Genomic DNA, 25,599 nt, shown 5'->3' with positions numbered 1-25,599 from the left:
ATCCATCGACTTAAACTTGCCACGACTTCCTTGTGGGGGGGATCTTGAATTTTTTCGGGGAAGTTAGAGAATTCCACCACAAAGTCAGCCAGCACATATCCCTTCACTATGGTTCAAGGAATATAGTTAATTTCAAACACGCTCAGTTCAATTTACCATCTTACTAGTCAACCTGAGGTATATGACCGTTGCAATGTTTTTTGTAGAGGTGTTTGTTATGCTAAAAATATATGCAAGTACACATAATCGTAATAAGTAGTAAAGTGTTTTAAAGAAAACTGATGTCGAACCCACATAAATTAATTATGCTATTGAATACTGAAATTTACTAAATTAATTACTCTTTGGAAAATCAAGATTTAAAGCATAGATTATCTAAATTAAACTAAAAAAAATGGCATTCAAATTAAGATTTTAAAGATAACAAGAATAGATCTAGAGCGTTTGATTTCACCTAACGAATCACACACAATTTATTCTTCCTTATTATAGAATTCCAATTATCTCATATTGATGATAAAAATTCCTTAACTATTCAATATTTTCTCTCGAACAATACTAAAAATATCTCCAATTCATAACTCAATATCTCTATGTGAATTTAACTAATTGGAGATTCATTAAGTTCTTTAAATTTTTCTTGAAAATCACACTAATTGCGGTAAAGTATCTCTACTTTTGCTCAACTAGTGGTGCTTAATCCTAGAGCTCTAATCGCAAATCACCTCTCGGTCTTATTGCAATTCAATAGATCGAATAATAAGTAGCTAGAAGATTGCAAGTATTAAGAACAAGGAATAAACACTCAATCATGGAAATATTGGAAGTAAAATAATTTAGAATATAAATTGTATGTTCAATGCTAGACTACATCAAAACTCTAGAAAATAAAATTTGGTCATAATAAAACTGAAAAGAAAAATAATAAAACTAGTGTTCTTCGTTGGAGTCTATTGATGAAGTATGCGGCTCTTACCTCTACTCCCCCAATCTGTCTCCTTGAAAAAAACTTAAAAAATAAACTCTGGACTATTGTCTTCTAAAACTCAGACTCCCCTATCCATCCCATAAGTCGTGATTAAATAGATGTCAAAACTTCAAATACGTAAACATGATAAATGCGACTACAATTTAGCCTAAAATCTAAATGATAGTTTCTAAAAATAAATGTTAACATAAAAGAAAATTATCCCAAGAATAACAGGATTGTTCTAAAATGGAAGATTTAGTTATATGCAGCTTGAATTTTGAAACTTGGGATGATTTGGTGGTCAGCAGATTTATTGCAGAACTCGAGAGGGTTCCATCGGATAGATGCCGTGTGCATTGAATATACTGATCTCCTTAGCTACCGAGAGGAAAGACTATTCGCCTACCGAGGGGTAAGTCTTCTCGCCATTTGGAAAGATACATCTCTTTGCTACCCGCAGGACAAGGCTCCTCGCCCAAATCTCCTCGGCTCTCTTCATATCTAGTCGGCTCTCTTCAGTCTAGATTCGTAATTTCTTTTTTTATACAAAAAAGACTTCTCATTCCTTCAAATCTAAAAAATAAAGAAAAAATATATAGAAATAAAATAAAATCAGTTGAATTGAAGGAAAATTGACATTTTTCATAAATAAAATAGTAATAAAAATTACATAAAAACCACACTTATCAATATTTCTGTTACTACTCTTATGGGATGAGCCTGAAAATATGGTCGTAGTCGACGAGCGGCTACTACCAGTGTGAATGCTAGCATCTTCAGTCTAGGGTATCTGACCTTAACTCCCCTTATAGCTAGGCTGATGTAGTAAATTGGCTTTTGCATCTTTCCCTCTTCACATATAAGAGCGACAGATATGGCTTCCAATTTGACCGACAAATATAGGAGCAAAGTTTCTCCATGTTTGGCTTGGCTTAAGATCAAGGGGTATGATAGATACTCTTTAAGTTGTACGAAAGCCTTTTCACACTCACCGTCCCAATTTTGTATCTTTCACAAGACTCAAAAGAATGGTAGGCATTTTTCTGTTGATCTCAATATAAACCTGTTGAGTGCTGCTATTCTCCCGGCAAGCTTTTGTACTTCATTTAGGTTCTTTGGTGGTTCTATTTTGATGATCGCCTGGAGTTTCTCTGGCTTAGCTTCGAGTCCCATTTCTGACACTATGAAGCCTAGAAACTTTCTTGACTGTACTCCTAATCCTTATTTTGTTGGGAGGAGTTTCATTTGTATTGTCGTAACACACTGAAAGCTTCCCTCAGATCCTCTACGTGTTGTTTCGGCTCTTTGCTTTTTACTAGTAGGTCATCGACATACACTTCATGTTCCGCCTGATTTGTTTCTTAAACATTATGTTCACCAACCTTTGGTACATTGCTTCGGTATTTTTTAAGCCGAAAGACATCACTTTCTAGTAGGATAACCCCCGATTGGTTATAAATGCCATTTTGTCTTGGTTATTCGGGCTCATACGGATTCAGTTGTATTCGGAGTAGGCGTCTGTAAAACTTAGCATTCGATGTCCTGTTGTGGAGTCCACGATAAGGTCGATTAGGGGTAACGGGAAGCTGTATTTGGGACAAGCCTTATTAAGATCCATAAAGTCAACGCACATTTGCCACTTTCCATTGGGTTTTTTTACAAGAACCACATTCGAGAGCCACTTCGGGTAATGGGTTTCTCTATTAAATCCTGCTGCTAGGAGGCGATGGACCTCTTTGGCTATAGCTGTGTATTTCTCAATACTGAAGCTTATTTTCCTTTGCTTGACTACACGTGTGTTCGGGTTGACATTTAAGTGATGTTCTATAACTTCAGCATCAATTCCTAGCATGTCCTTGTGGCTCCTCGCAAAGATGTCCCGGGGTTCGGCAATGAGTTGCTTAAATTGTTACCTTTCTTCGCCCTCCAGTTTGGTCCCGATTCTCACCTTGGCCCCTGTGTGAGCTGGGTCTAAGGTGATTAACTCGAGGGACTCATCAACCCCACCCTGCCTCAAGGCCTTTTCATGCCTTGTCTCTACTTCATGTACCGTAATCTCGGGAGGGGGGCAGAGATTGATTGTTTATTGTTGGGGATTCGACCACCCTGACATCCTTTTCCCGGTCTTTAAACTCTTGCACATAGCATTCCTAAGCAAGTACTTGCTCACATCAAATTTTCTCAATATTTGTTCTGTTGGAAATTTCATCTTGAGGTGGTAAGTGGAGGTTATGGCTCTTAGCGCATTTAAGATCGGTCGCCCAACGAAAGCATTGTAAGATGACCGAGTTTTCACTACAAGGAAATCTATCATTTGGGTGGCCGTATGGGGGCAGGACCCTGCTGTCACAAGTAGAACAATGGAACCAATATGTTGCACCATTTCTCTCGAGAATCCTTTCAAGGGGTGGGCGCCGAGTGCAACCTATCTTGGTTGATTCCCATCTTTATAAATGCGTTCTGAAAAAGAATGTCCACCGAACTGTCATTATCAACAAGTATTCTTTTTGTGGTGTAATTAGCTACCAACATAGTTACTACCAACAATCATCATGCGAGTAGATCACTCCCTTGCAGTCATCATTTTTTAAAGATACGGTAGCCGTGGGTCGCGCCTTTGGTTGTTTTTCTAGTTTCCCAATATGTAAACTTCTTCATATCAGGCTCTACGGGCACAGTCTTTTCATTCGAAGGAGGTTGAGCTGCCTTCAGCAAATCCTCCGGTAATGGTGCGTATTTCCCCGAGTGGAGCATTGTTTCGGTCCTTGGTTTGGCAAAGGGCTCAGTCATGGTTCCCTCTTGGGGGCTCTTCTTCTTGGGCTTTCGCTCCTGCCTCGAGGGTGAGGCATTCTGGGTGACTAGCGTTCAAGCTCGCCACTACTAGCATTTCTTCAGTTTTTCATTTTAAGGTGTGGCAGTACTTCGTCCAATGCCTACATTATGGTAGGTGCAAAATCGCTAGGCCCTTTGGGAGCGGCCCTTGCTACCTTGGATTGGCTCCCCAGCCCTATCTTAGATGTTCATGTTGGAGTATTGGGCCCTAAGGTCGACCATCCGTGCTGTAACACCAGTTTCCCTTCTTCCCTATCGCGGGTTTCTTTTTGCCCTTGGGTCCCTCTATCGGTCTCTTCATTGGGTGTCCTTCCTTGCTTGGTCCTCTAATAGCTCCATTTTCGATTTTCTTGGTGCGGTCAAGACTCATAGGGTATCCTCAACATTGACAAAGTCTTCTGCTTTGTCCATGAGTTCCCGCAAAGTTGTTGGGGCCTTCCTCGATAGCTCTGCAATAAATGGGCTTCTGGGTCAGATGTCTCCCAGCAAGACTGTTAGTGTGAGGCTCTCGTCCTCTCTCTATTTCACCGTGAGGACATATGTGGCGGGCTCCTCCTCCTTCTACTCACCATAATCTGGGTCAAAAATTGCCTACCCAATTCTTCAAAAATTTCTATTGAACTTGGATGTAGGACCTCAAACCATCCCCATGTGGCTCTTTTTAGGGTTAAGGGAACGCCTGGCATGCGATCTCCACGGAAAAGCCATGGAGTATCATATGTGCTTTGAATGTTTCCAGGTGTTCAATAGGATCCGTAGCACATCTTAACCTGAGAAACCTTGAATTTTGGTAGATGTGGTATTGCCATGATCTCCATGCTATAAGGTAGGTCAGTGCTGGCGAGCAGCTAATCGACGAACGAGGATGCTCTTCTTTTCCAGGCCATTTTCTCATATTTGTCCATGAAGTTGCGTAAATTGTTGTGAAACTTCTTTTTCTTGTCCTCGTCGTCATGAGGCTATATGGTATGTTAGTGCTAGTGAGTAGTTGATCGACATGACTTGGTGCGACCCTACACTTCAAGGCCTCATTTTCACTCTGAAGAGCCTCCATTTTTTATGTCATTCTTCTTGACTTTTCCTCCATTTCCGCTAGTCTTCTCTCCATGTTTGCAAAAGTGACTTCCTAGTCTCGTGTTGCTCAAGCGTGCGTTGTTGTAGGAATGCGAAAGACATGTTGAGCTAAAGATATCCCATAGACGGCGCCAATTGTTATGGGAGTATTTCGCATCCATCAATGCCTCTCGCGAACCTGCACCAAAACATTCAGAGAAGGCTTGAAGGGTATTAAACGCCTCCAATGCCCAAGTTAGGTTACTAATATAATTCCTTTGTATCTCCAAGGTTTGACTCAACTTACCTTCATCTTTAATTTCCTCCGATATTTATAGAGTAAGGGAGGGCTTGCTCAAGTCTGTGTAACCACCCAATCCCATCATTCAAATTGGATTCAGGTTAATTACCGTTTAGACTCCTCTGGAGGAAAGACATTTGAATTTCCATATTATTCGAGCATGGTTATGCAACTACTTTGTTCGTCGGTTGCATATGATGATTTGGGGCTTACAGTTGCGCTCCAGATGAACTGGCTAGGGCCGAATATATGGATTGTCTTTATCAAGCCCCTGGGCCCGTATAGCGTGTGGGCAGGCCCATTGGGGAGAAGGGGGTTTCGAGCCTTCCACATGCAATGTTTATGTCATCAAACTTCCTCACCCACACCCACCTTATATGAGACTGAGCACATACAAGTTATCATTTATCGATTGCATTCGTAGTATAATATTTATTATTATCTATATAAATTATATAGAATATATTAAACAAATTGAAGAAACGTACAACTTGGTGAGGTCTGCAAGATTGCGAATCTCGCGAATGAGGATTGACATATAGTCGACCAGGACTTAAAGGGGACCCGCCCAAATGTAAATTGCTATCACGTGAAGTGCTCCGTTGCCGACCGTGTCCTTTTCGTGTTGTCTATTCTTATTAGGAGAGCAAAAGCTTAGACTCGAACCAAATACCGGATAGCAATAATTTATTTATTAAGTGTCACCTTACCTTACCTTACCCTCTACACAAGTCTCGTGTTTTTTTTTTTTTTTTTTGGGTCTGTTTCTGAAAACATAAATCTCTAGGCAAATCAGGGTCAAGAGGAAATCAAGCTTTCATAAAGAGAGAAAAAGTATCTATAACCATAAAAACATGCCTCGAGGTATGTTTGTAAACGAGTTAATTTAAATACGAAGTAAGTTCGGGATTTACATCGAGTTAATTTGGACTTTTTGTTAATATTGTTATAAGGTTTATACATTCATTACTCATATATAAATGATTATATTAAGAAGAATTCAAGTGACATCTTTAACATTAGGAACATCATTTCATTTAATCTCTCTAAATATTAAAAATATTGTCCTCGTAAGTATAGAAATAATAATATAAAACATAATAAATATGAAGTTATAAAAGTTTATATGATCCGAGTAAACAATTCATTTAATAAAGAATCAAGTCAAACTCAAGTTTAATTGAGCCTGTTGATGTCGTGTTTCGCGGGTTTGGACAACTCTACGCTGGTAGCATTTGGACTCTTCCCTGCAAGGAGGAGAGGGAGACCTTGGGGTCTATGATACTTCCAACACTCAAGTTAATTTCAATATAGGAGATGAAGAGAGAAAGTAGTAAAAATGTATTTAGATGTTAACATTTTTGTTGATCGTGGGCGATGCCTATATAACCCAATGGTATGGCCTTCATGGTAGTGGGGTGTCGCTCAGTAGGAGATCGGGCTCTCATGTAACCCATCCGCCATGCTATAGGATGTTCAAGTCTAATGGTGACTGCTCCTGACGCAGGGCCTCTCCCAATCCGTTCCAAGTCCTGGCTGCATTGAATGTGGTATGTCTTCTCTCTAAGTTTCTATCATCTCATTAATGTGGCATGTCTTCCTCTCCAAACTTTATATCTTTTATTAATGAGGCGTGCCTTCCTTAGCTTCTCTTCTCTGTCTGTCATGTCTAGGTGGTAATATTTAAAATCGGTGAGTGTACTTGTTTGTTGGCTAGTGAGTTTTCAGATTGTCTTTCTTGCCAAATGTTTCGCCATGATTTCCTATCTATCCATCTTCTTTAGTTGGGCCTTTGAGGTACACACTGTAAGGCCCAAATCCCACATCTGGACTAGGGTCTAGGCCTGGGTCTGACCCAGGGGATAACTCCCCTCACAAAGCTGATCTTGAGTAGCTTATTGAATAGTCTTATTTATTTACAACACTAGAGGATTTCATAATCCAGGCTCAAAGCAATTATGCCATTTAAAAGACAGAAAAAAGTAGTCTCTAATTCTTCCATAAATTTGAAGGTTTCAAGTAGAAGGGATACAGGGAATGGGTCCTACATTATTTATTACTTATTTAATACTGTTTAAAATAATAATACAGACAAATATAAAAGCATCTTCAAGTTTAAAGAAGAACTTCGGTAGATTTTGATCCATTATTTATTGCCTCCAAGCAAGTGAGCAATAAAGGTCCGGTTTATTTAGGTGAATAGCAATTATAGGACTATAGAAGACTAGAAGTGCTTTATAAAATATAAACGACATCATGACAACCTTTTAGTCACCGAATCACGTTCCACATTAACCACACGAAAAGCATAAAAGATCGATCCTCTGCAATCGGGGGGTTGTCAATGCACATTGCAAAAGCTATAAAAAGCTAGAATCCATGTCATTTTAACCAGATGACTTCTGTGCCTCCCAAAAGTCTTAAAACTGGACATTAAAACCATTCATGTTCAGTTACTCAAAATAAGGAAATTAGCTTCCTTTTAAATAGAAATCACCAAAAACAAAATGTGTCCTGCCCAAAATAAGGAAAACTGTTCACTTTGCCACAATCACTTTGCCCAAAATGATTACTTTACAAGCAATTCTACTAATCAACTACTATTCACTCTCATACTCCACAACTAAAGTTTTTTCATAGGATATGGAGATTTTTTCATAGTATAGAGGTATTTTTCTTAGAGTGTAAAGTGTGAAGTAGTGAATAATGACTGATTAGAAGAATTTTTCTTATTTTATATATTCAACGTCCTGATTAGAAATGTAGAAAAAATAATTTTTATAAAGTTTTGAGAACATAGATTTCTTTGGATGAGCAAAGTTTATTCAATGGATGGGAACGTTGAGAGAAAAGCAGATATATAGGGATGGAAAAGAAGGAATAAATGTAAAAGATGATGACTTTCCAAAATGAACGTTTGGTGTAAAGAATGAAAATAGTTGAAGAATAGACAAAGATATTATATTTAAATTCTTTATGGAGGAAAAAATATATTCTTTCATTTATTTTCTCATCATCCCATCATAATTGTTGTATCATTTTGTCCCGGTTCCTCTCTCTTCTTCACATCACTGGATAATCCGATGGGTCCAGATGGAAACCTCTTTTTCCTTCATGTTTTCTCATCCGCCAAACAATGACAAACTCTAATCCACTCTCCCATTTCTTTCCTTCCTCCTCCATACTCCCGAAATCCCTCCTCATATCAATATAAAATTAATATAATTTCTTGATCAAGAGGAAGCTCATTTGTTTTTTTTTAACACCCTTTATTTAATAATGGAGCATGGATTCTCTACTGTAATTTTTTGACCAAGTTGCCTCAAGTTTTTTATATCGATAATTTGAATAATGTTATTCCTATCTTTGAATTTTTGTCATCTCAAGTATATCAATCGATGGTGACGCATTTGGACTTTTTGAATGATTTTTTCCCATCAAAACTTAACCACCACTCCAAAATACATCACATTTGTTTAACAAATCTACGACAAATAAAGACATTTCTCATTAAGATTCCCCTGGCGTTTGCTTCACAACCGAATTTTGACCGAAAAAGAAATTGGAACTGATATTGAACACCATCTTTACTTGAATATTGGTTAACCAAAACTTCCATCAAAGTTATCAAGCTTCTATGTGACCCAAGCGTATCAAAGTAAGCTCAAGTCTGATTATTACACAGACAACATGGAATATGACAAACTTTATAAGAATCTCGAGGCATCAGATCACAGGCAATTTTGTTCATAAAATAAACAATCTGTATCAGATAGGTTAGAGAGTTGAGCTGATTAGCAAAGCTCAAGATTCAGAGGTCTTGAACAGCATGTCACAAACCACAATGATTTAGAGGCAATTTTATCCACGGCAAGAACAGAAAAGTTTCTGAAATAAAAGCTAAATTGCATAATGCTTCTTTGATGCGACAAATGAGCGGTAGAACAGGGAATCATGGTCGAGTGAAATGCGTACCAATTGCGAAAAACACCTTTCTGGCCATAACAGAAAACAATGCTGCAATTCTCAAAGCACGCAAGGGGCTTTTTATGTGCTTTCTTCATCTTTTCCCAACCTGGGTTACTCCTTGTAGGAAGGATCTTTTTTACCAGAGATCACCGGAAATTCGTCATACTGTTCGGAAAAACCAAGACTCTCAGCCATGCTTTTCAGAGACTCATAAACCTGGTACATAGAAGGTCTATCCTTTGGCCTAGAAGCCACACAAGTAAAAGCAACTTTCATAAACTGAACAATTTCATCGTCATGACCTTTTCCACTGAGAGCCTTATCAATGGCATCCTTGCTGCCACCAGTGACGAACAACTGACTCACCCAAGCCACCAAATTGCCCTTGTATACTTCCCCTGCATTGGTAACTTCAAGAGGCTTCTGCCCTGTCACCAACTCCAAAAGCACTACCCCAAAACCAAAGACATCCCCTTTCAACGAGGCAACCATTGTGCTCGAGTACTCGGGAGCCACATAACCAATCTCCCCCAAATCGCCATTCACAAACGAGCTATCACCAGAATCACGAGAACCCACAAGCCTTGCTAACCCGAAGTCCGATATGCGGGCTTCGAAATCATAATCGAGAAGAATAACATTGGAGCTAATGTTTTGGTGCATATAGGGTGGCTGACACGCATGGTGAAGCCAAGCAAGTCCTCTGGCAGCCCCCAAACCAATTCGCAGCCTCGTCGGCCAGTCCATGAAACCATACTGACTATTGGCATTGCCACTTCCATGCAGCTGAGAGTACAAAGTCCCATTAAACATGTGCTTGTACACCAAAAGCTTCTCTTCCTCCACCACACAAAAGCCCAATAATGGCACTAAGTTGGGATGCCTGAGCTGCCCCAACCTGTTCATCTCCGACCGGAATTGCTTCTCGCTGAGCTTACAAGCATTAAGCCGCTTGATCGCGAGGGCCGACCCATCCGGCAACACGGCCTTATAAGAAACCCCTGTTCTCGTCGAGATTACGATGTTTTCAGAATCGAAATTGTTCGTCGCCGCCAACAAGTCCGCCAACCTGACTTTCACGATGGGTTTCTGAAACAAAGAAACTTGAACAAGCTTGTGTGACCTCAGCAGCTCGACCCAGAAACCACCACCCTTCTCGCCACTACCACTGACACCATTGCCACGCTTTTCCCCACTCCGCCTAACGAAGCACCACCACCAGATCAAAAACCCCAGAAACAAAGATCCGGCGGCACCTATAACACCGGCGGCGACGATAATGGCGAGGCTTTTGCTGCTTAGTCCCCCACACTTGGATCCGAGGGGCTTTCCACAGAGCCTATTGTTCCCATCAAAGACCGATTCGTCAAATTTCCCCAAATCGGATGGTACAGAACCGGAAAGATCGTTGTCGGCCACGGAGAACTTCTTCAAGCGATCCAGGCGGCCGAGGCCGTAAGGGATCGAACCGGAGAGCCGATTACCGCTCAAGACCAAGGTGTTGAGGAACTTGCAATCGGCGATCTCCGGAGGGATCGGGCCGGAGAGTTGGTTGGAGGAAAGATCTAGGTTTACGAGGTAGGGCAGCCAGAGGCAGATTTGTGGAGGGATGGGGCCGGAAAGGGCATTTCCGGAGAGATCGAGGTTCTGGAGGCTCCGGCAGTGCTTGAGGGACTCCGGCAAGGCACCGGCTAGCTGCATGGAGGGGAGCTGGAGGCCAAGGAGGCGGGTCTCCTGCTGGTTCCAGCAAGACACACCTACGAGCTTGCAGATTGCAGATACGGAGATGTCGCTGAAGGTCCAGGAGCTAAGCTTGTTAGCGGGGTCCGAGAGCGAGCGCTTCACGCCCTCAAGACACATCACGTCATCTTCAATAGATTGGCAGGGATCAAACGAGCAAAACAGCAAGATCGAAGCTAAGAAAGGAACCAGAAAGTTCATGGCGCAAAGAGCTGGAATAACAACAGGAACTGGGTCTTTTACTTCACTGCGAGAGTTCTCACTCAAAGCTAGAGATGTGAGGTACTGCGGTGAAGCACAGGACTGGAGTGACCTCTGCGAAGAAGGTGGTGGAGAAGAAGGAAGTAGGGGAGATATGCTCGGAAGGAGGGGAGATATGGTCACATGGGGGAAGGGGACTGTGACTGTGTTCGGTACGCTCTCACACACACTGAAATGCAGCTTTTTTGACCGCCAGTTGATTTTTCTTTATTTTGCTTGAATTTCAAGAAATGTAAAAGCGACGCCGTTTACCATTCAAAGAAAGTAGGCTTTGTGATGTGACAAACAGGCTTCTTCCTCGTTCAACAAAGAGGTTGAAGTTTTGAAAGCGACCAAATTTACATTAAAAATGTTAAATATACTTTAAAAAATTAAGGGCTAGTTTGGGTATATTATTTATTATTATTATAATTTAATATTTTTTTATTTTTTTATTATTATCTCACTGTCCAAATACAAACTATTAATTCATGTTATAATAAGATTGGATCACATTCTTTTACCATTAATGCATGTTTTAATAAGGAGTTATGTTGTTTATAAACTTAGTATATAATACGTCATTTATCGTCGCTTAATAAAAGTACTAAGCGACATCCACATGTTAGATATGTCAATAAAGAGACTTGCAAATAAATTTCTTTTCTAATCTAAAGCTAGAAATCTCTATCTTCTTACCATTAACAAAAAGAACATGAAGCTTTGTTTTGATTGAAATCATTTCGTCTTTTTTGAAAGGGTAAATTGCTAAAAAAAATTATATCTATACTATATTATTCTCAAATGCACTTTTAAATTACTTACTTTAAAATACGATAGTTTCAACTTCATTGTTAAAAAATTGAATAATATGATTATTCATCTATATCATAAAATAATATAATTATCCTCAACTGAAAAAAACCTTGCCACTATGGTTACAACTGTTATACCTTTCAACATGAGAGCCATGGCTTCAGATTCTAGAACTAATACTCTTCTGATTGAGGAAAATATCGTCCTAAGAAAAATAGACTCTATTTAGATAGTGAGATGAAATGAGATGATTTTAGATAAAAGTTTAAAATTAAATAAAATATTATTATAATATTTTAGGACTATGTCATGGCAAGTAGGGGTGTAAACAGGTCGGTCCAGTCCGGTCCGGTGATGGACCGAACACCCCATAGGGACCGATATCCGGTCCGGTCGGTCCATTCGGTCCGGTATTTTTTTTTTTAAATCAATTAATCAAAAAAATTTATTTAAAATACTAAATTAAATTAAGTGACTTATTAATATGGATTAAGTAACAAACTCAATAAAAAAATATTTTATATTGTCAATGATAATAAATTAAATGAAAATTACATTATTAACTTATATAATTACTATATAATTAACTAATTGATATTATATATTAGTTAATTCATAGAATATTAACAAGTGTTAATAACATATTTAAAATTTTATATTGTTAATAGTGATAGGTTAGATTAAGATATATATAAAATATTGTTAATTTATAGAATATTAACAAGTATTAATAACATATTTAAAATTTTATATTGTTAATTGTATAATTATTATATAAATAATATATATAATATTTTATTTTTTTTATTTTTTATTCGGTCGGTCTGGTCCGGTCCGGTCCGGTCCGAGAAATATCCACCCCGGGACCGGACCGAAGACCGAAATATTCTTTTTTATTGGACCGAAACCGACCATGCATTTGGTCGGTCCGGTCCAGTCCGGACCGAACCGGTCGGTCCGATCGGTTTCTCCGGTCCGGACCGACCGGTTTACACCCCTAATGGCAAGCATTGGTTGGAAGAAAAGAGCGAAGTGTTCCAAACATGCCCCAAGTGTTTCAATGTGACCAAACACAGATTGAGTGTGATTGTACTTGGAGGGTTTTTTTTTTTAGCTTACCTTTTCTTATCGAATATAAAAAAAGAATCTTATCAACAAAATCTTAATATTTCAGATATTATATTTGTGTATTGCCCCTTTGATAATCAAATTACAACAACGATAGGCGTGTATATATGCTTGTAGTTTTTTCAACCATATTGTTAATAGTTTACATTTAGGCCTATACTTGGATAATTAATTTTAGTGGATCTCAATTTTAGTAATTTTCATTTGGTCCTTGAACCATTTTTTCTAAAAGCTCAAAATAAATTAAAACTATGATTTTCTTTAGAAAAATTACATTTCCACTCCCTAAATATGATCTTTTTTCTTACCCCCTTTGATCACAAACTACCAAAACCATCTTAAACGTCCAAGAGATATGGAATATGAATGTTAAATGGTAGTTAAAAATTTTGTATGGAAAGTAGGCGATGATCTCGAGACATAGAAAATTGGTATTGGAATTATCATCAAAACCCGAAGGGGGAGATATTTGTGGCTTCACTTTGCACAAACAAAAAGAATGTGACACAACCTATAATAGTTTAAATCAATGCACTTTGGAGGGCAATGGAATTATACTCCGAGCTAGAACTCATCGGTGTGGTATTCAAAAGTGATGCTCAATCAGTTATCATTGCCATCAACACTGAAGAAGAAAACTAGTCTTGGTATGGACAGTTAATAAATGATGTTAGAAAGCTACTAAAAGGAAGAAAGGAACAAGTTTGGATTGAAAAATATAATGGACCACCTACTAGTCATAGTTGTGTAATTCAAGATAAACTCTGTAATGTTTGATTCTTTGAAATAAAATAGAGTCAATAGACTTTCTTCTCAAAAAAAGAAAAAAGAAGAGGTTTTGACGACTTGAGACTCGACTAAGATATTACAATTAAAATTATGTCACACATCCTAATTTCTATTGATCATAATGATCATATTTTGACTCACGAGAAAAATTAATAAAATCTAGCGATCTCATATATCAATTATTAATTTTGATGATTTAAATACAAATGAAAAATCAAATAGTTCGGAATGGAAAAGGTAACTATCCAATTTTTGAAGTATAGATGTTAAGGCGTGTTTTGTAGCTACTGTTCATATGGGGCCTGGGTGCCTACAAACAAGGAAGAAGTGGTGGTTGTGTGTGTCTGTAACACCTTCGATTCCAAATTCAGAACTTGTTTTCCACAGATAATCAACAAGGGAAAGCTCAAAGAGTTCAAAGGGTGGTCAACCTTCTTCTCTTGCCAGCCTTTTCCTATTTATACTAAATCCTTTGAAGGATCGCAGACCCTTATGTCGTCGTAATGATCATCATTTGTTCTGGACGGCATGATGTCGCATTTAATGCAATCGTTCGACTTCGATGTCGGCCATTCGACATTGCATTTAATGTGGCAAATCCTGTCGAAGACAGGATCCCGATCGATCTTTTCCTCATTAATGCGTTGGGCTCGAGGGAGGGCCGTCTGTCTCTTCCCTCATGGGTTGGCTTGGGCTTCTTTCCTATCATCCTCCAGCCTGCCAAGTAATGGGTCAAGGGCTTTGGTGGAGTGCCTTGAGCTTGGTTCAGCTGGGTACAAGAACCCTCTTCTAGCTACCCCGTAAATTTTTGCCACGCAAGCGTGGCAGGAATTTTATTTTCCCACACTTTTCAACTCCCTTCTTAAATTCATTCCATCGCTGCACCTTCCCGAGCCTCAGGAATCGCCGTAACGGTCACATCCCCACGTCCTGTCAGCTCCTCACTCGGGCTTCTGATCCGTTGAATTTCCCCTATTTATATCGTCTCCTATTCTTGGAGCGGCCCCTTCTTTTCTTCCTATTTTCAATTCTCTTAGCAAGCGTCCTTTTCTTCAACTTTAACCCTCCTTCTTTCGACGTTCCTTATATATACTCTCGATGGAATTTAAGAACACTTCTCATAGGGAACCTCCCTCTTACGACGAGCATTAATGGTCCACCACAGTTGACCTAGTGGCCCTTGATGCACTACATAGTTCGCACGAAATTCCAAATTCCGTTGTCTTGGAGGGTCCAAAACTCGGGCATGGGGCTGTCAATTCTAGGGGCAATGCCGAGAAGGTTGCCCTGTACGTTAGTAGGTTTTCGCATAGTCTGAGTCATTCGTTATTTATTGAAGCGGTGTAAGTACTCCTTTAAACTTTCCTCTTTTCTTTTTTTTACAATGAAAAGGTAAGCGGCTAGTCGTCTTCTCTTCAGGCTGGCCATGAACTGCGTAAAGAACTGTCGGCCTAACTTCTCAAAGTTGTGAATGGTACATAGCCGAAGTGATCCAAACCATGCCCAAGCGGAGCCTTTCAACATCAGGGGGAATGCCCAGCATGCGATCTTCTCGTGGAAGCCATGCAGCGTCATGTGGATCTTAAACATCTCCAGGTGTTCAGCGGGGTCTTTCGACCCTTTGTACATCTCTATTTGAGGAGCTCTAAACTTGGGCAGAAGTGGGACAACCATCACTTCGGCACTGTAGGGCAGATCCATGCTGCTCTGGTCCACGGTGGATGATCCTCTTATTCTTTTTGCCATCTCCTTGTACTCGCCCATCAAGCTGCGCAACTTGTCGCCCATCCTCTTACGCTCTTCATCATCAGGTGGCACCCCGTTAGTATTTTGTGAACCCCCCCTCTATCCACTCGATCTTATTGGTCCAACGCCTCTCTCAAACTCAACATTCCTCTACTTTAGCACCTTGTTCTCCTGCTAGAGGGCTTCCATGACAGAATTCAATTTCTTTACGAGTTCCTCCATTTCCATGACCCTCCCTTCCATGCTTGCTGATGTAGACTCTTGTTCGAGCGTCACACGAGAACACGTCGTGGCTGGCATACAAAAGGCACGTTGATTCTGTTACACCAAAATAGTTTTAGATCTCACAGACGGCGTCAATTGTTAAGGCATTTTTTGTAGCCACCACTACCACGGGGCCCCGGGTGCCTACAAAGGAGGAAGAAGTGGTGGTCAGGTGAGTTCATGACACCTCTGATGCCAAAGTCAAAATGTGTTTGCCACAGAGAATCAAAAAGGAAAAGCTCAGAGAGTAGTCAACCTTCTCTTGCCAGCTTTTTATATTTATACTAAATCCCTTGAAGGATCTCAGACCCTTCTGTCGCTATAATGGTCATCCTCTGTTATGGACGGCATGGTGTCACATTTAATGTGGTCGTTCTTATCAACAACAAGGACTCGACTTTGGTGCCATCCATTCGACGTCGCATTTAATGCGGCTGATCCTATGGGGGACAAGATCTCGACCAGTCTTTCCCTCATAAATGCTCTGGGCTCAACGGAGGGTAGTTTGTCTCTTCCCTCGTGGGCTAGCTTGGGCTTCTTTCTTATCATCGCCAACTGAGTCATGGGTTAAGGGCTTTGGTGGAGTGGCTTGAACCCAACCCAACTAGATACAAGAACCCCCTTCCAATAGGATTGTCTTATAGAATCATACATAAGGTTAGTTTTAAACATCTTATAAAAATTACATAATATTACATGAGTGATGACGTACTTACAATTATTTTACATTTATATCAACCAATACAAGCATGTTATTTCATTAAAAGTGAGTTTCAATTTTTCAAAATTACATTTCATTTGATATAGAGTACTAGTAAAAAGATTGAAAAAGAGTGCCGATAAAAAATAACAACAACCATTGAAATATGATCACTCTGATAAAGTAATAGATTAAACAAAGAGACAGCAAAGGAAGCTCACTTGTAGAGTAAGAATCAGTATTGTTCATCTTTTGCAAGATATTCAAAGATGAAAAAGTTGAAAATGAAATCCACCTCTACTCATGATCGTTAATTCTACTCAAATTAAGTCTTCCTGAGAGTTTGACATACCTCATACCTAGTGGAGAATTGCATCCATCGAACTGTAGGAACTCTTAAAACTTTTTGTAGCATCCAAAGATTTGAAGTAGAACAAATAATGATGATCTTCTTGATTAATATTTTTTGAAATCAAAATCGTATCATTTCATTATAAAGTCAAATCATTACAAACTTTGTCGTTTACAATCAATTGGCTAATATCCCCAGGTCCCTCTTCAATCTAGTAGATTTCCTCTTCAGCATGCAAAGCCATTTTTGCTAGTTTGTGAGCCACTTCGTTCCCCTCTCTGTGTATGAATGCCACTGACCAGTGAGCGCTTGATAGGAGCAATTGCTTTAGATCCTCAATAACCTGCCCCCTCCATGACTCATCCACCACTTTGGACTGCATTGCATTTATAACTTTTTTTGCATCTCCTTCAAGGATTACTTCCCTAAATCCCAATTCCTTACATAGCTCCATAGACCTCCATAAAGCATTGCACCAAGGAAGAAAAGGTGAAATTACAAACTTTGTTTTAGAACACATCAAAGCTAAGATGTCTCCATTGCAATCCCTAGCAATAATACCCACCCCCATCCTCTGGTGGTTTGTATCAAGAGCAGCATTGGAATTTACTTTGCCTATGTTGCCTTATGATTTTTTCTAGCATTGCCTTATGCTGATCAAACCTCCCTAGTTTTGCCTTTCATACTTCGCTATGTTTGCCTTATGGAAATCTACTAACTTTGCCATAGCATTCTGTACAATCTTGCCAGGGCTAGTGAATTTGTTTTCAAAAATAAATTCATTTATTCTAGCCCAGGTTCTTTTCATAATAACCATTGTCTCCTCCAATTTTTCTTTTGTTAACCTTCTATACAGATCAATCCACATCCATACAAACTCCATACCACTGGACTTCCATTTCTTAACAGGGCTTGCATTTTCTGCCCACACATCAAAAGCAGTAGGATAGCTCCAAAGGGCGTGGATCACAGATTCCACTTCTCTTTGGCATATTGGGCATATAGGATCATCAATAACGCTCCTCTTATATAAGTTTACTATTGTTGCAGGATATTAGCTTTCCATAAAAAATGCTTGAGAACTTCTACTACATCTAGAGTCCATAGTTGTTTCCATCATTCTGCTTCTTCACCTTCTTTCTCTGCAAATCAACATAATAATAAGCACTTCTTACTATAAATTTACCATTTTTTGTAAAGCCCTAGATTTGTTTATTAGTTGCCCCAAATCAACTAATAGGAATGGTACAAATTTGCATAGTCTCTTCCAAGTGGAAAACTTCCTTAACCACATCTTCCTTCCATTCTTTTCTCACATCATCAATTGACTCACAGACCTTTGATTCAACATTAAGGATTCTGATAGGTGATTGTACTATATGTGTGGTAGGCATTGGCAACCACTTCTGACCCCAAATCTTTATGTTTTGCCCATTCTCCACTCTCCACCTTAACCCATCATTCAATACATCCCTCAAAAACCAAGTACTCCTCCAGATTAGAGATGGGGAGTTTCCTAGCATGGCCTCAAGAAGCTGTGAATTTTTGAAGTACTTATCTTTATATATACAAGCTATTAGTGAATAGGATTCTTGCATCATCCTCCACCCTTGTTTGGCCAACATAGCCCTATTAAAACATTCAATGTCTTTGAACCTCATTCCACCCTTAGCCTTTGAAACGCCAATATTTGCTCAACTCTTCCAGTAGATTCCTCTTTCTTTCTGATTGCGACACCACCAAGACCTTGAGATCGTCGCCTTAATATCTACACAACTTCCTAGGAAGTTTAAAGACACTCATTGGGTATGTAGGGATACCTTGTAAGAAAACCTTAATAAGCACTTCCTTGCCAGCTTCTGAGAGAAAATTATTCTTCTAATTATGTATATTTTGCCACACCCTTTCCGTAATGCATCTAAAGGTGTTGTACTTAGATTAATCCTGGTGCCCCTCTGGCCACAACTATTTCCCTTATATCACCCTTATGCTATGATTTTATATAAGAGGAGCAGGATAGCTCCAAAGGGTGTGGATCACAGATTCCACTTCTCTTAGGCATATTGGGCATATAGGATCATCAATAATGCTCCTCTTATATAAGTTTACTATTGTTGCAGGATATTAGCTTTCCATAAAAAATGCTTGAGAACTCCTACTACATCTAGAGTCCATAGTTGTTTCCATCATTCTGCTTCTTCACCTTCGTAAGATATCCCACCCTCACTCTCCTTCTTTCTCTGCAAATCAACATAATAAGCACTTCTTACTATAAATTTACCATTTTTTGTAAAGCCCTAGATTTGTTTATTAGCTGCCCCAAATCAACTAATAGGAATGGTACAAATTTGCATAGTCTCTTCCAAGTGGAAAACTTCCTTAACCACATCTTCCTTCCATTCTTTTCTCACATCATCAATTGACTCACAAACCTTTGATTCAACATTAAGGATTCTGATAGGTGATTGTACTATATGTGTGGTAGGCATTGGCAACCACTTATGACCCCAAATCTTTATGTTTTGCCCATTCTCCACTCTCCACCTTAACCCATCATTCAATACATCCCTCAAAAACCAAGTACTCCTCCGAATTAGAGATGGGGAGTTTCCTAGCATGGCCTCAAGAAGCTGTGAATTTTTGAAGTACTTATCTTTATATATACAAGCTATTAGTGAATAGGATTCTTGCATCATCCTCCACCCTTGTTTGGCCAACATAGCCCTATTAAAACATTCAATGTCTTTGAACCTCATTCCACCCTTAGCCTTTGAAACGCCAATATTTGCTCAACTCTTCCAGTAGATTCCTCTTTCTTTCTGATTGCGACACCACCAAGACCTTGAGATCGTCGCCTTAATATCTACACAACTTCCTAGGAAGTTTAAAGACACTCATTGGGTATGTAGGGATACCTTGTAAGAAAACCTTAATAAGCACTTCCTTGCCAGCTTCTGAGAGAAAATTATTCTTCTAATTATGTATATTTTGCCACACCCTTTCCTTAATGCATCTAAAGGTGTTGTACTTAGATTAATCCTGGTGCCCCTCTGGCCACAACTATTTCCCTTATATCACCTTATGCTACGATTTTATGAGGAGCTGGCTCAAACCTTCAGCACAGATTATGAACAAGTAAGGGGGTAGGAGATCTCCTTGTCTCAGTCCTCTTGCGGGATGAAGTGAACACGACAGAAAGAGAGATTAGTTGGCAGATAACAATAGCGGAAAGATTGTAAGGGCTACATCTTGATTATTTTTAGTGACTTGAATGCAAGACATATATGTCTTTATTTATTGAAAAATTAACAAGGATCGGATAAGATAAATATCTTGATGAGATAATATCTTAATAATTATGAAAATCAAATATTTTGATTAAGACAATGACATATTATCTTGATCTAATTATTGTCCAACATTAATATATAATTAAAAGTTAGGAGTACAAGTCATTGTTACATAGAGATAAGTTGTTCTTGACTTTTTCTATAACAAGAATTCAATTTATAGAAGCAAAATTATTTGTACAATTTTATGGTGTGAAAGCATCATACATCATGACTTTAACCATATGTACAAGTCATGGAGACCCGCAAAATAGCTTTGCATGAGCATCTTTGGCTGTAATCAAACCTTTAACGCCCACCAAATTCCTAGAATTGAGCAGAAGAATCTGACTTTCATCGTTCCCCCTTTTTAAAAGGCACAATAATACTACCTCTTTAAATTTCTCCCTTGTTATTTTTCTGCATCACCTCATATTTTCTTGAAATCACTTTAAACTTGAAGTTCATAAATTGCCATGGCGAAGGAGATGGCCAATGACAAGAAGAACTTAGCTTTGTGAGAAATCCAAGATGTTGGTGGTGAACCTCATTAAATCATGTTCTTCTCCTTCTCTTGCGAGTAAACGTACAATTATTGATACATTAAAAATTATGAAATTTGAAATTCAAAATTTGAATTTAAAAAAAAAAAACTGATAAAATGAGCATTGTACGTAAAATTATAAGTATATATAAAATTACTAAAAAAAAAATTATTGTATGACCAAGAAGATGGTTAGTGTTGGCATAAAAGGATTTCAAAAGTATTATCGACCTATATGGTCAAAGATCTTCTTATCATGCAGTTTGGGATGATGGTTTTTTATGCAGAAGAGGAATGTTTGTGGAATTTATGTGTTTTACACCTCCACTCAATGCGTAAACCTAAAAGATAAATAGGAAAACATAAATCATAGAGTTTGGCATGCATAGATCACAATAGATTGAGCAGTGACACATAGTTCACTTGGCAATATTACCCTCTAACTCAAATAAAAAAAGAAATGACGTTGGGACAAGACAAGCATATAAACTTAAAAAAAAAAAAACAATGATAGACAAATAAATAAAGATGGATAATGATAGGCTTACTTCTTCCTACCACCGGTTTACTGCTCATATATTATTTTTTTGTTTCTTTCTTTTCGATTTGCACGTCAGAAGCTCTCCGCATCACTCCTCTACTCCTCTGCACTCATCCATCAGAAACTCGCTTGTCAGAAACTCTACTCTGCACTCCTCTACTTATAAAAAAGAAGACTATGTTTGGGTATGATGCTAGCGAGTACACCCAACGGGACTAGTACAATTTTTTTTGTTTTTATTTTATTTTCTTTTACATATTTTTTAACATTCTTAATAATTAAAAAAAATATACAATTTCACTAATAATCACTTCACTAGTAATACTGAGTTGATCTCATATTAATGGGGCAAAATCATGGGTTCATTTAGCAAGTACTAACCATCCTTGATGTTATAAAGCTGAGACTAACATTAAATTACAATATGAATTATGCGCTTGGGTTATAACATCACCGATGGTTAGTCTCCTCTTTATAAGTAGAGAAGTGCAGAACAAAGTTTCTGGCAGGCGAGTTTCTGATAGATGAGTGCAGAGGAGTAAAGGAATGATGCGGAGAGCTTCTGAGCGTGCAGACCGAGAAGAAAGAAACTAAAAATAATAATGTGAGTAGTAGACCGGTGGTAGGAGGTAGTAGGCCTATCATTATCTAATGAAAATTGCTTAAAGAGGTATGACATATACATACATATTCTTCCTCGAACTTCACCTCTATCTTCTTCTATCTTCCTTCATCTTGTAACAAAGAGAGACAGATTAGAGCTAGTAGCATGTAAATTTCTTTTGTACTAAGAATTTTCCCTCAAACCCTCCAGATATGGATCTTAACGCTAAAACACGTAAGTTCCAATGTGCTTTTCTTTTGAGATTTACTACTCATCATCTCCACACACCACACACTACACTTATTTTTATTTTATTTTTGTTATTTTTATTATTTTCATTATTTTTATTATTTATATTCTTCTTAAACTAATTGAATTCTTCTATTCATTATCCATATATCACACATTTGGTACAGGAAAAAAAAATGTGGTGTGTGGAAATGATGAATAGAATTTTTCTTTTCTTTTTAATTTTTTTTTAAAAGGAAAAGGTGATGTTGAGCATTCAGGCTAATGAATTCATTAATTCAGATGGAGGGATTGGAAATATAAGCTGATTAAAGGAAAGGGGGAGACCAACTTAATGTGGAAGGTTTGACCTGTCAACATTGAGCCTACCCGATGTTCTTCTTCTACTTCCAATCTTTTGATTTCGGAAGTTTATAGGCCAACAAACTCACCCTTGCATATTTGAAATATCAATAGTGACAAAGGACTCTTCTCGTTAAAAGTTTAGATCATCAATGTATGATAGAAATTACTTACATTATTATTATATCATCATTATAACTTACATGATAGAATATAGGATATATATATATATATATTTATATATATATATTAGGTAGGAAGGATGATCAGATAAAGAGAATATTCAACTTTCAGATACATGTTGAAGCTCCAACAAAGCAGCAGAAGAGATAACAGGAGTGGGGTAGCTGGTGCTCTATCATTTCACTCCAAAACGCAACAAAGATAGACAAATTCAAACAAGAAATCCACCACGCTCATGAAAACGACATCCCTCCCCTAAATCTTCTCTAAACCTGTACAAACAAGGGTCTGATCACCTACTACTAGTACTCTTACCTAATATCTTTCTTCTTGCTTTCTTTTTCTTTTCTTTTTTTTTTTGGCTAATTGAATTATGTTTTATCATATTTAATTCCTACTCGAATCTGCAACCTTTACAGTATGCATGGACTTTAGCATATATTCTTCAAGCAACACTGATAATACTATCTCCAGTAGTACTGCTGCTGAAGTTGCCGGGAGTTACCTGAAAAGTTGACGAGTGTGTCGCCGGAGGTGACTGCTCGCCCGACGATGCTGTGGAGAGCTTCAGTGATAGAGGCAAGCTGGGGTCCGTGTTGGTATTCTGGTTCAGATTAAGATCAGCCATTTTCAAAGACGGAGGCACTGGAAGAATCGGTGTCGGCCTGATTGGCTTGCTTGACGTCCTTGTATGATTGCTGGGTCCCAACGAAAGATTTTCCAGTGGGTTTTCGACGGCAAGTGGTACCACTGAAGGAGCGAGCGCCACTGGAAAATTAGGCATCGGGAATCCGCCGAAATTATGGCTTAGCTGTGGCTGTGGCTTCGGTAGCGGCACTGTTTCATGGTAAACTTGATCTTCGTCGATTGAGGAACCCGGAAACTGCCCAACAATAAAAATGCTGGGAAATTAATATTCGTTGGGATTCATTATTTGGGTGGACCCTAGTTTGAGTCGGTTCGGAAAGAAACCAATCATGGCGTGTAATTTGGAAAGATCAATTCTCTTTTCAGATGAATTAATTACCGTATCGGCGGTGATGTCAAAGAGACTAGATCTCCGGCGTCTCCGATTCTGGTTAGTCCGGCGGAGGAAGTACTTCTGAGCGTGGCTGGCCACCTGAGTTGGAGTTCTTGTTTTCACAAAGTTTCTTGAAATCCCTCTCCAATCTCCTTTCCCTACCTTCTGCAAACCCAGCAAGAAAAGCCTGTGCTCGTCCTCCGTCCATGGCACCCCTAAATATACACACAGACACAACAAAAACCAATACAAAAAAAATTCAGAAAGAAAGATCCAAAAAGAAAAGTGTAAACCCGATCTAAGATAATAAAAAAAGTACCTCTCTTGCGCTCGCGACCGCCACCCGAGGGAACGACGTCGTCTGAGGCATAGCCGGCCTCGACGTTAGAATCTTGAGGTTGCTGGTCGTACTGCGAGAGATTGGTCATACTGGCACTCTTCCGGAACGAGTTTCCCTCGGTGACCCGCACGCCGAACAGCATGATCCCGTTATCTACGCAGCCGGCGTCCGCGCACGCGCGAGGAGACATCTTCTTCATATTCACTGATCAAGCTCAATCGATCGGTTTCAAGAAAGCAAATAAACAAAATAAGCAGTGCAGAGAACAATAGTAGTTAAGAGTTCTCAGTCCGTGCAATAAGGAAGATATACAGAAGAGATGGAAAAGATGCAACGAGGGCTACTCCAGTTAATATGGTAGTCTTTGCTTCTCTGTATTTGCATGGATGCCTTTCTGCAACAGCAGGAGCATTTAATATATGAGAAATGATGCTCGTAGTTATGACTACGCATCGCGTAATTATTTTAAAAAATTAAATAAATATGAAATTTATATAAAAAAAAATTAATTTTTAATAATAATTTTTTTTTTAATTAATTATATAATATTTATATAATATTTAACATTCTTCTTAATATATTTATTCTACTGATCCAACTTTTCCAGATCATTAACCTGGACCGTCCATTTTTGTCACACGTCCTCCGTATCGGTGTAAACAAGACCAAATGTTAAAGTGATTTCCAGAATATTATCGTCGAGATAGATACCGTAAGATACGTGTGTCGGCTATCTTAATTCTATGGTGCGGTTTGTACATTTAAGTTTTGAGAGTTCGGAAAAAGTAAAAAAATTAAATAAAATATTATTATTATTTTAAATTTTTAAATTTTAAATTAATTATTATATTTGATATATAAATTTATAAAAATTATAATATAAGATGATATGAAATATTTTTTTTATCTAAATTAGGCTAAGCTATTCATCTCCATCGTGATTTTATCTTTACAAGTTCCATTCTCAAATTCAAAGTTGGTTTTTATAAGTTATTTAAATAATAAAATTTCATTTATAAAATTTAGAGTGTGTTTAGATATTGAAGTAAGTTGAGTTGAATTGAGATGATAAAATATTGTTAGAATATTATTTTTTAATATTATTATTATTTTAAAATTTAAAAAAGTTAAATTGTTTATTATATTTTGTGTTGAAATTTTAAAAAATTATAATGATGAGTTGAGATGAGTTTGAGATCCAAACTCACAAATTTTAAAATGAATTTTTTAAAATATGTTATGTTATTTAAGTACTTTGCTAAATAATTGTTCACAGAATTGATAATAGAATAACTATTTAGTTTATATTTAACTTATAAAATAGATATGTCATTATGCTATTTCCAATGAATAACATGATATATATATATATATATAAGTTTAGAATAATTCTAGTCATTATTCTTATAATATATATCTTTTTTTATTTTTTATCTTTTTTCTTATCAAATATGTAGTGTAGAGATGATGAGTAGAAAAGTTTAATTAATTTAATAGATTAAAATTAAAAAATTAAAACATATGTGATATATAATATAGGCGGCTA

The 25,599-nt window shown here is 38.0% G+C and overlaps 2 protein-coding genes across 6 annotated transcripts; both read right to left on the bottom strand.

The window, feature by feature from the left end:
• Positions 1–8,725: 8,725 nt before the first annotated feature.
• On the bottom strand, positions 8,726–11,326 carry LOC108989831 (probable inactive receptor kinase At1g27190). The gene has a single exon (XM_018963589.1). The coding sequence runs from the start codon at positions 11,064–11,066 to the stop codon at positions 9,237–9,239; it is 1,830 nt and encodes a 609-aa protein (XP_018819134.1). The 5' UTR covers positions 11,067–11,326; the 3' UTR covers positions 8,726–9,236.
• Positions 11,327–20,323: 8,997 nt separating this feature from the next.
• On the bottom strand, positions 20,324–24,483 carry LOC108989833 (transcription factor MYB1R1-like). Of its 5 annotated transcripts, none has more exons than XM_018963594.2 (4): positions 24,033–24,483; positions 23,720–23,928; positions 23,198–23,575; positions 20,324–20,802 (listed from the first exon to the last, which is right to left on the bottom strand). In XM_018963594.2, the coding sequence occupies exons 1-4, from the start codon at positions 24,250–24,252 to the stop codon at positions 20,785–20,787; spliced, it is 825 nt and encodes a 274-aa protein (XP_018819139.1). In that variant the 5' UTR covers positions 24,253–24,483; the 3' UTR covers positions 20,324–20,784. The 5 variants fall into 5 exon arrangements, with proteins under 5 accessions (XP_018819139.1, XP_018819140.1, XP_018819137.1 ...); XM_018963595.2 differs by having other exon boundaries at positions 20,324–20,797; XM_018963592.2 differs by lacking the exon at positions 20,324–20,802 and adding an exon at positions 21,133–21,418.
• Between the last annotated feature and the right edge of the window lie 1,116 nt (positions 24,484–25,599).

The sequence above is a fragment of the Juglans regia genome, chromosome 16 (assembly GCF_001411555.2).
Source record: "Juglans regia cultivar Chandler chromosome 16, Walnut 2.0, whole genome shotgun sequence".
NCBI lineage: Eukaryota > Viridiplantae > Streptophyta > Magnoliopsida > Fagales > Juglandaceae > Juglans > Juglans regia.
Note: the sequence above shows the minus strand (reverse complement) of the source record. Positions and strands in the feature narration are given on the sequence as shown.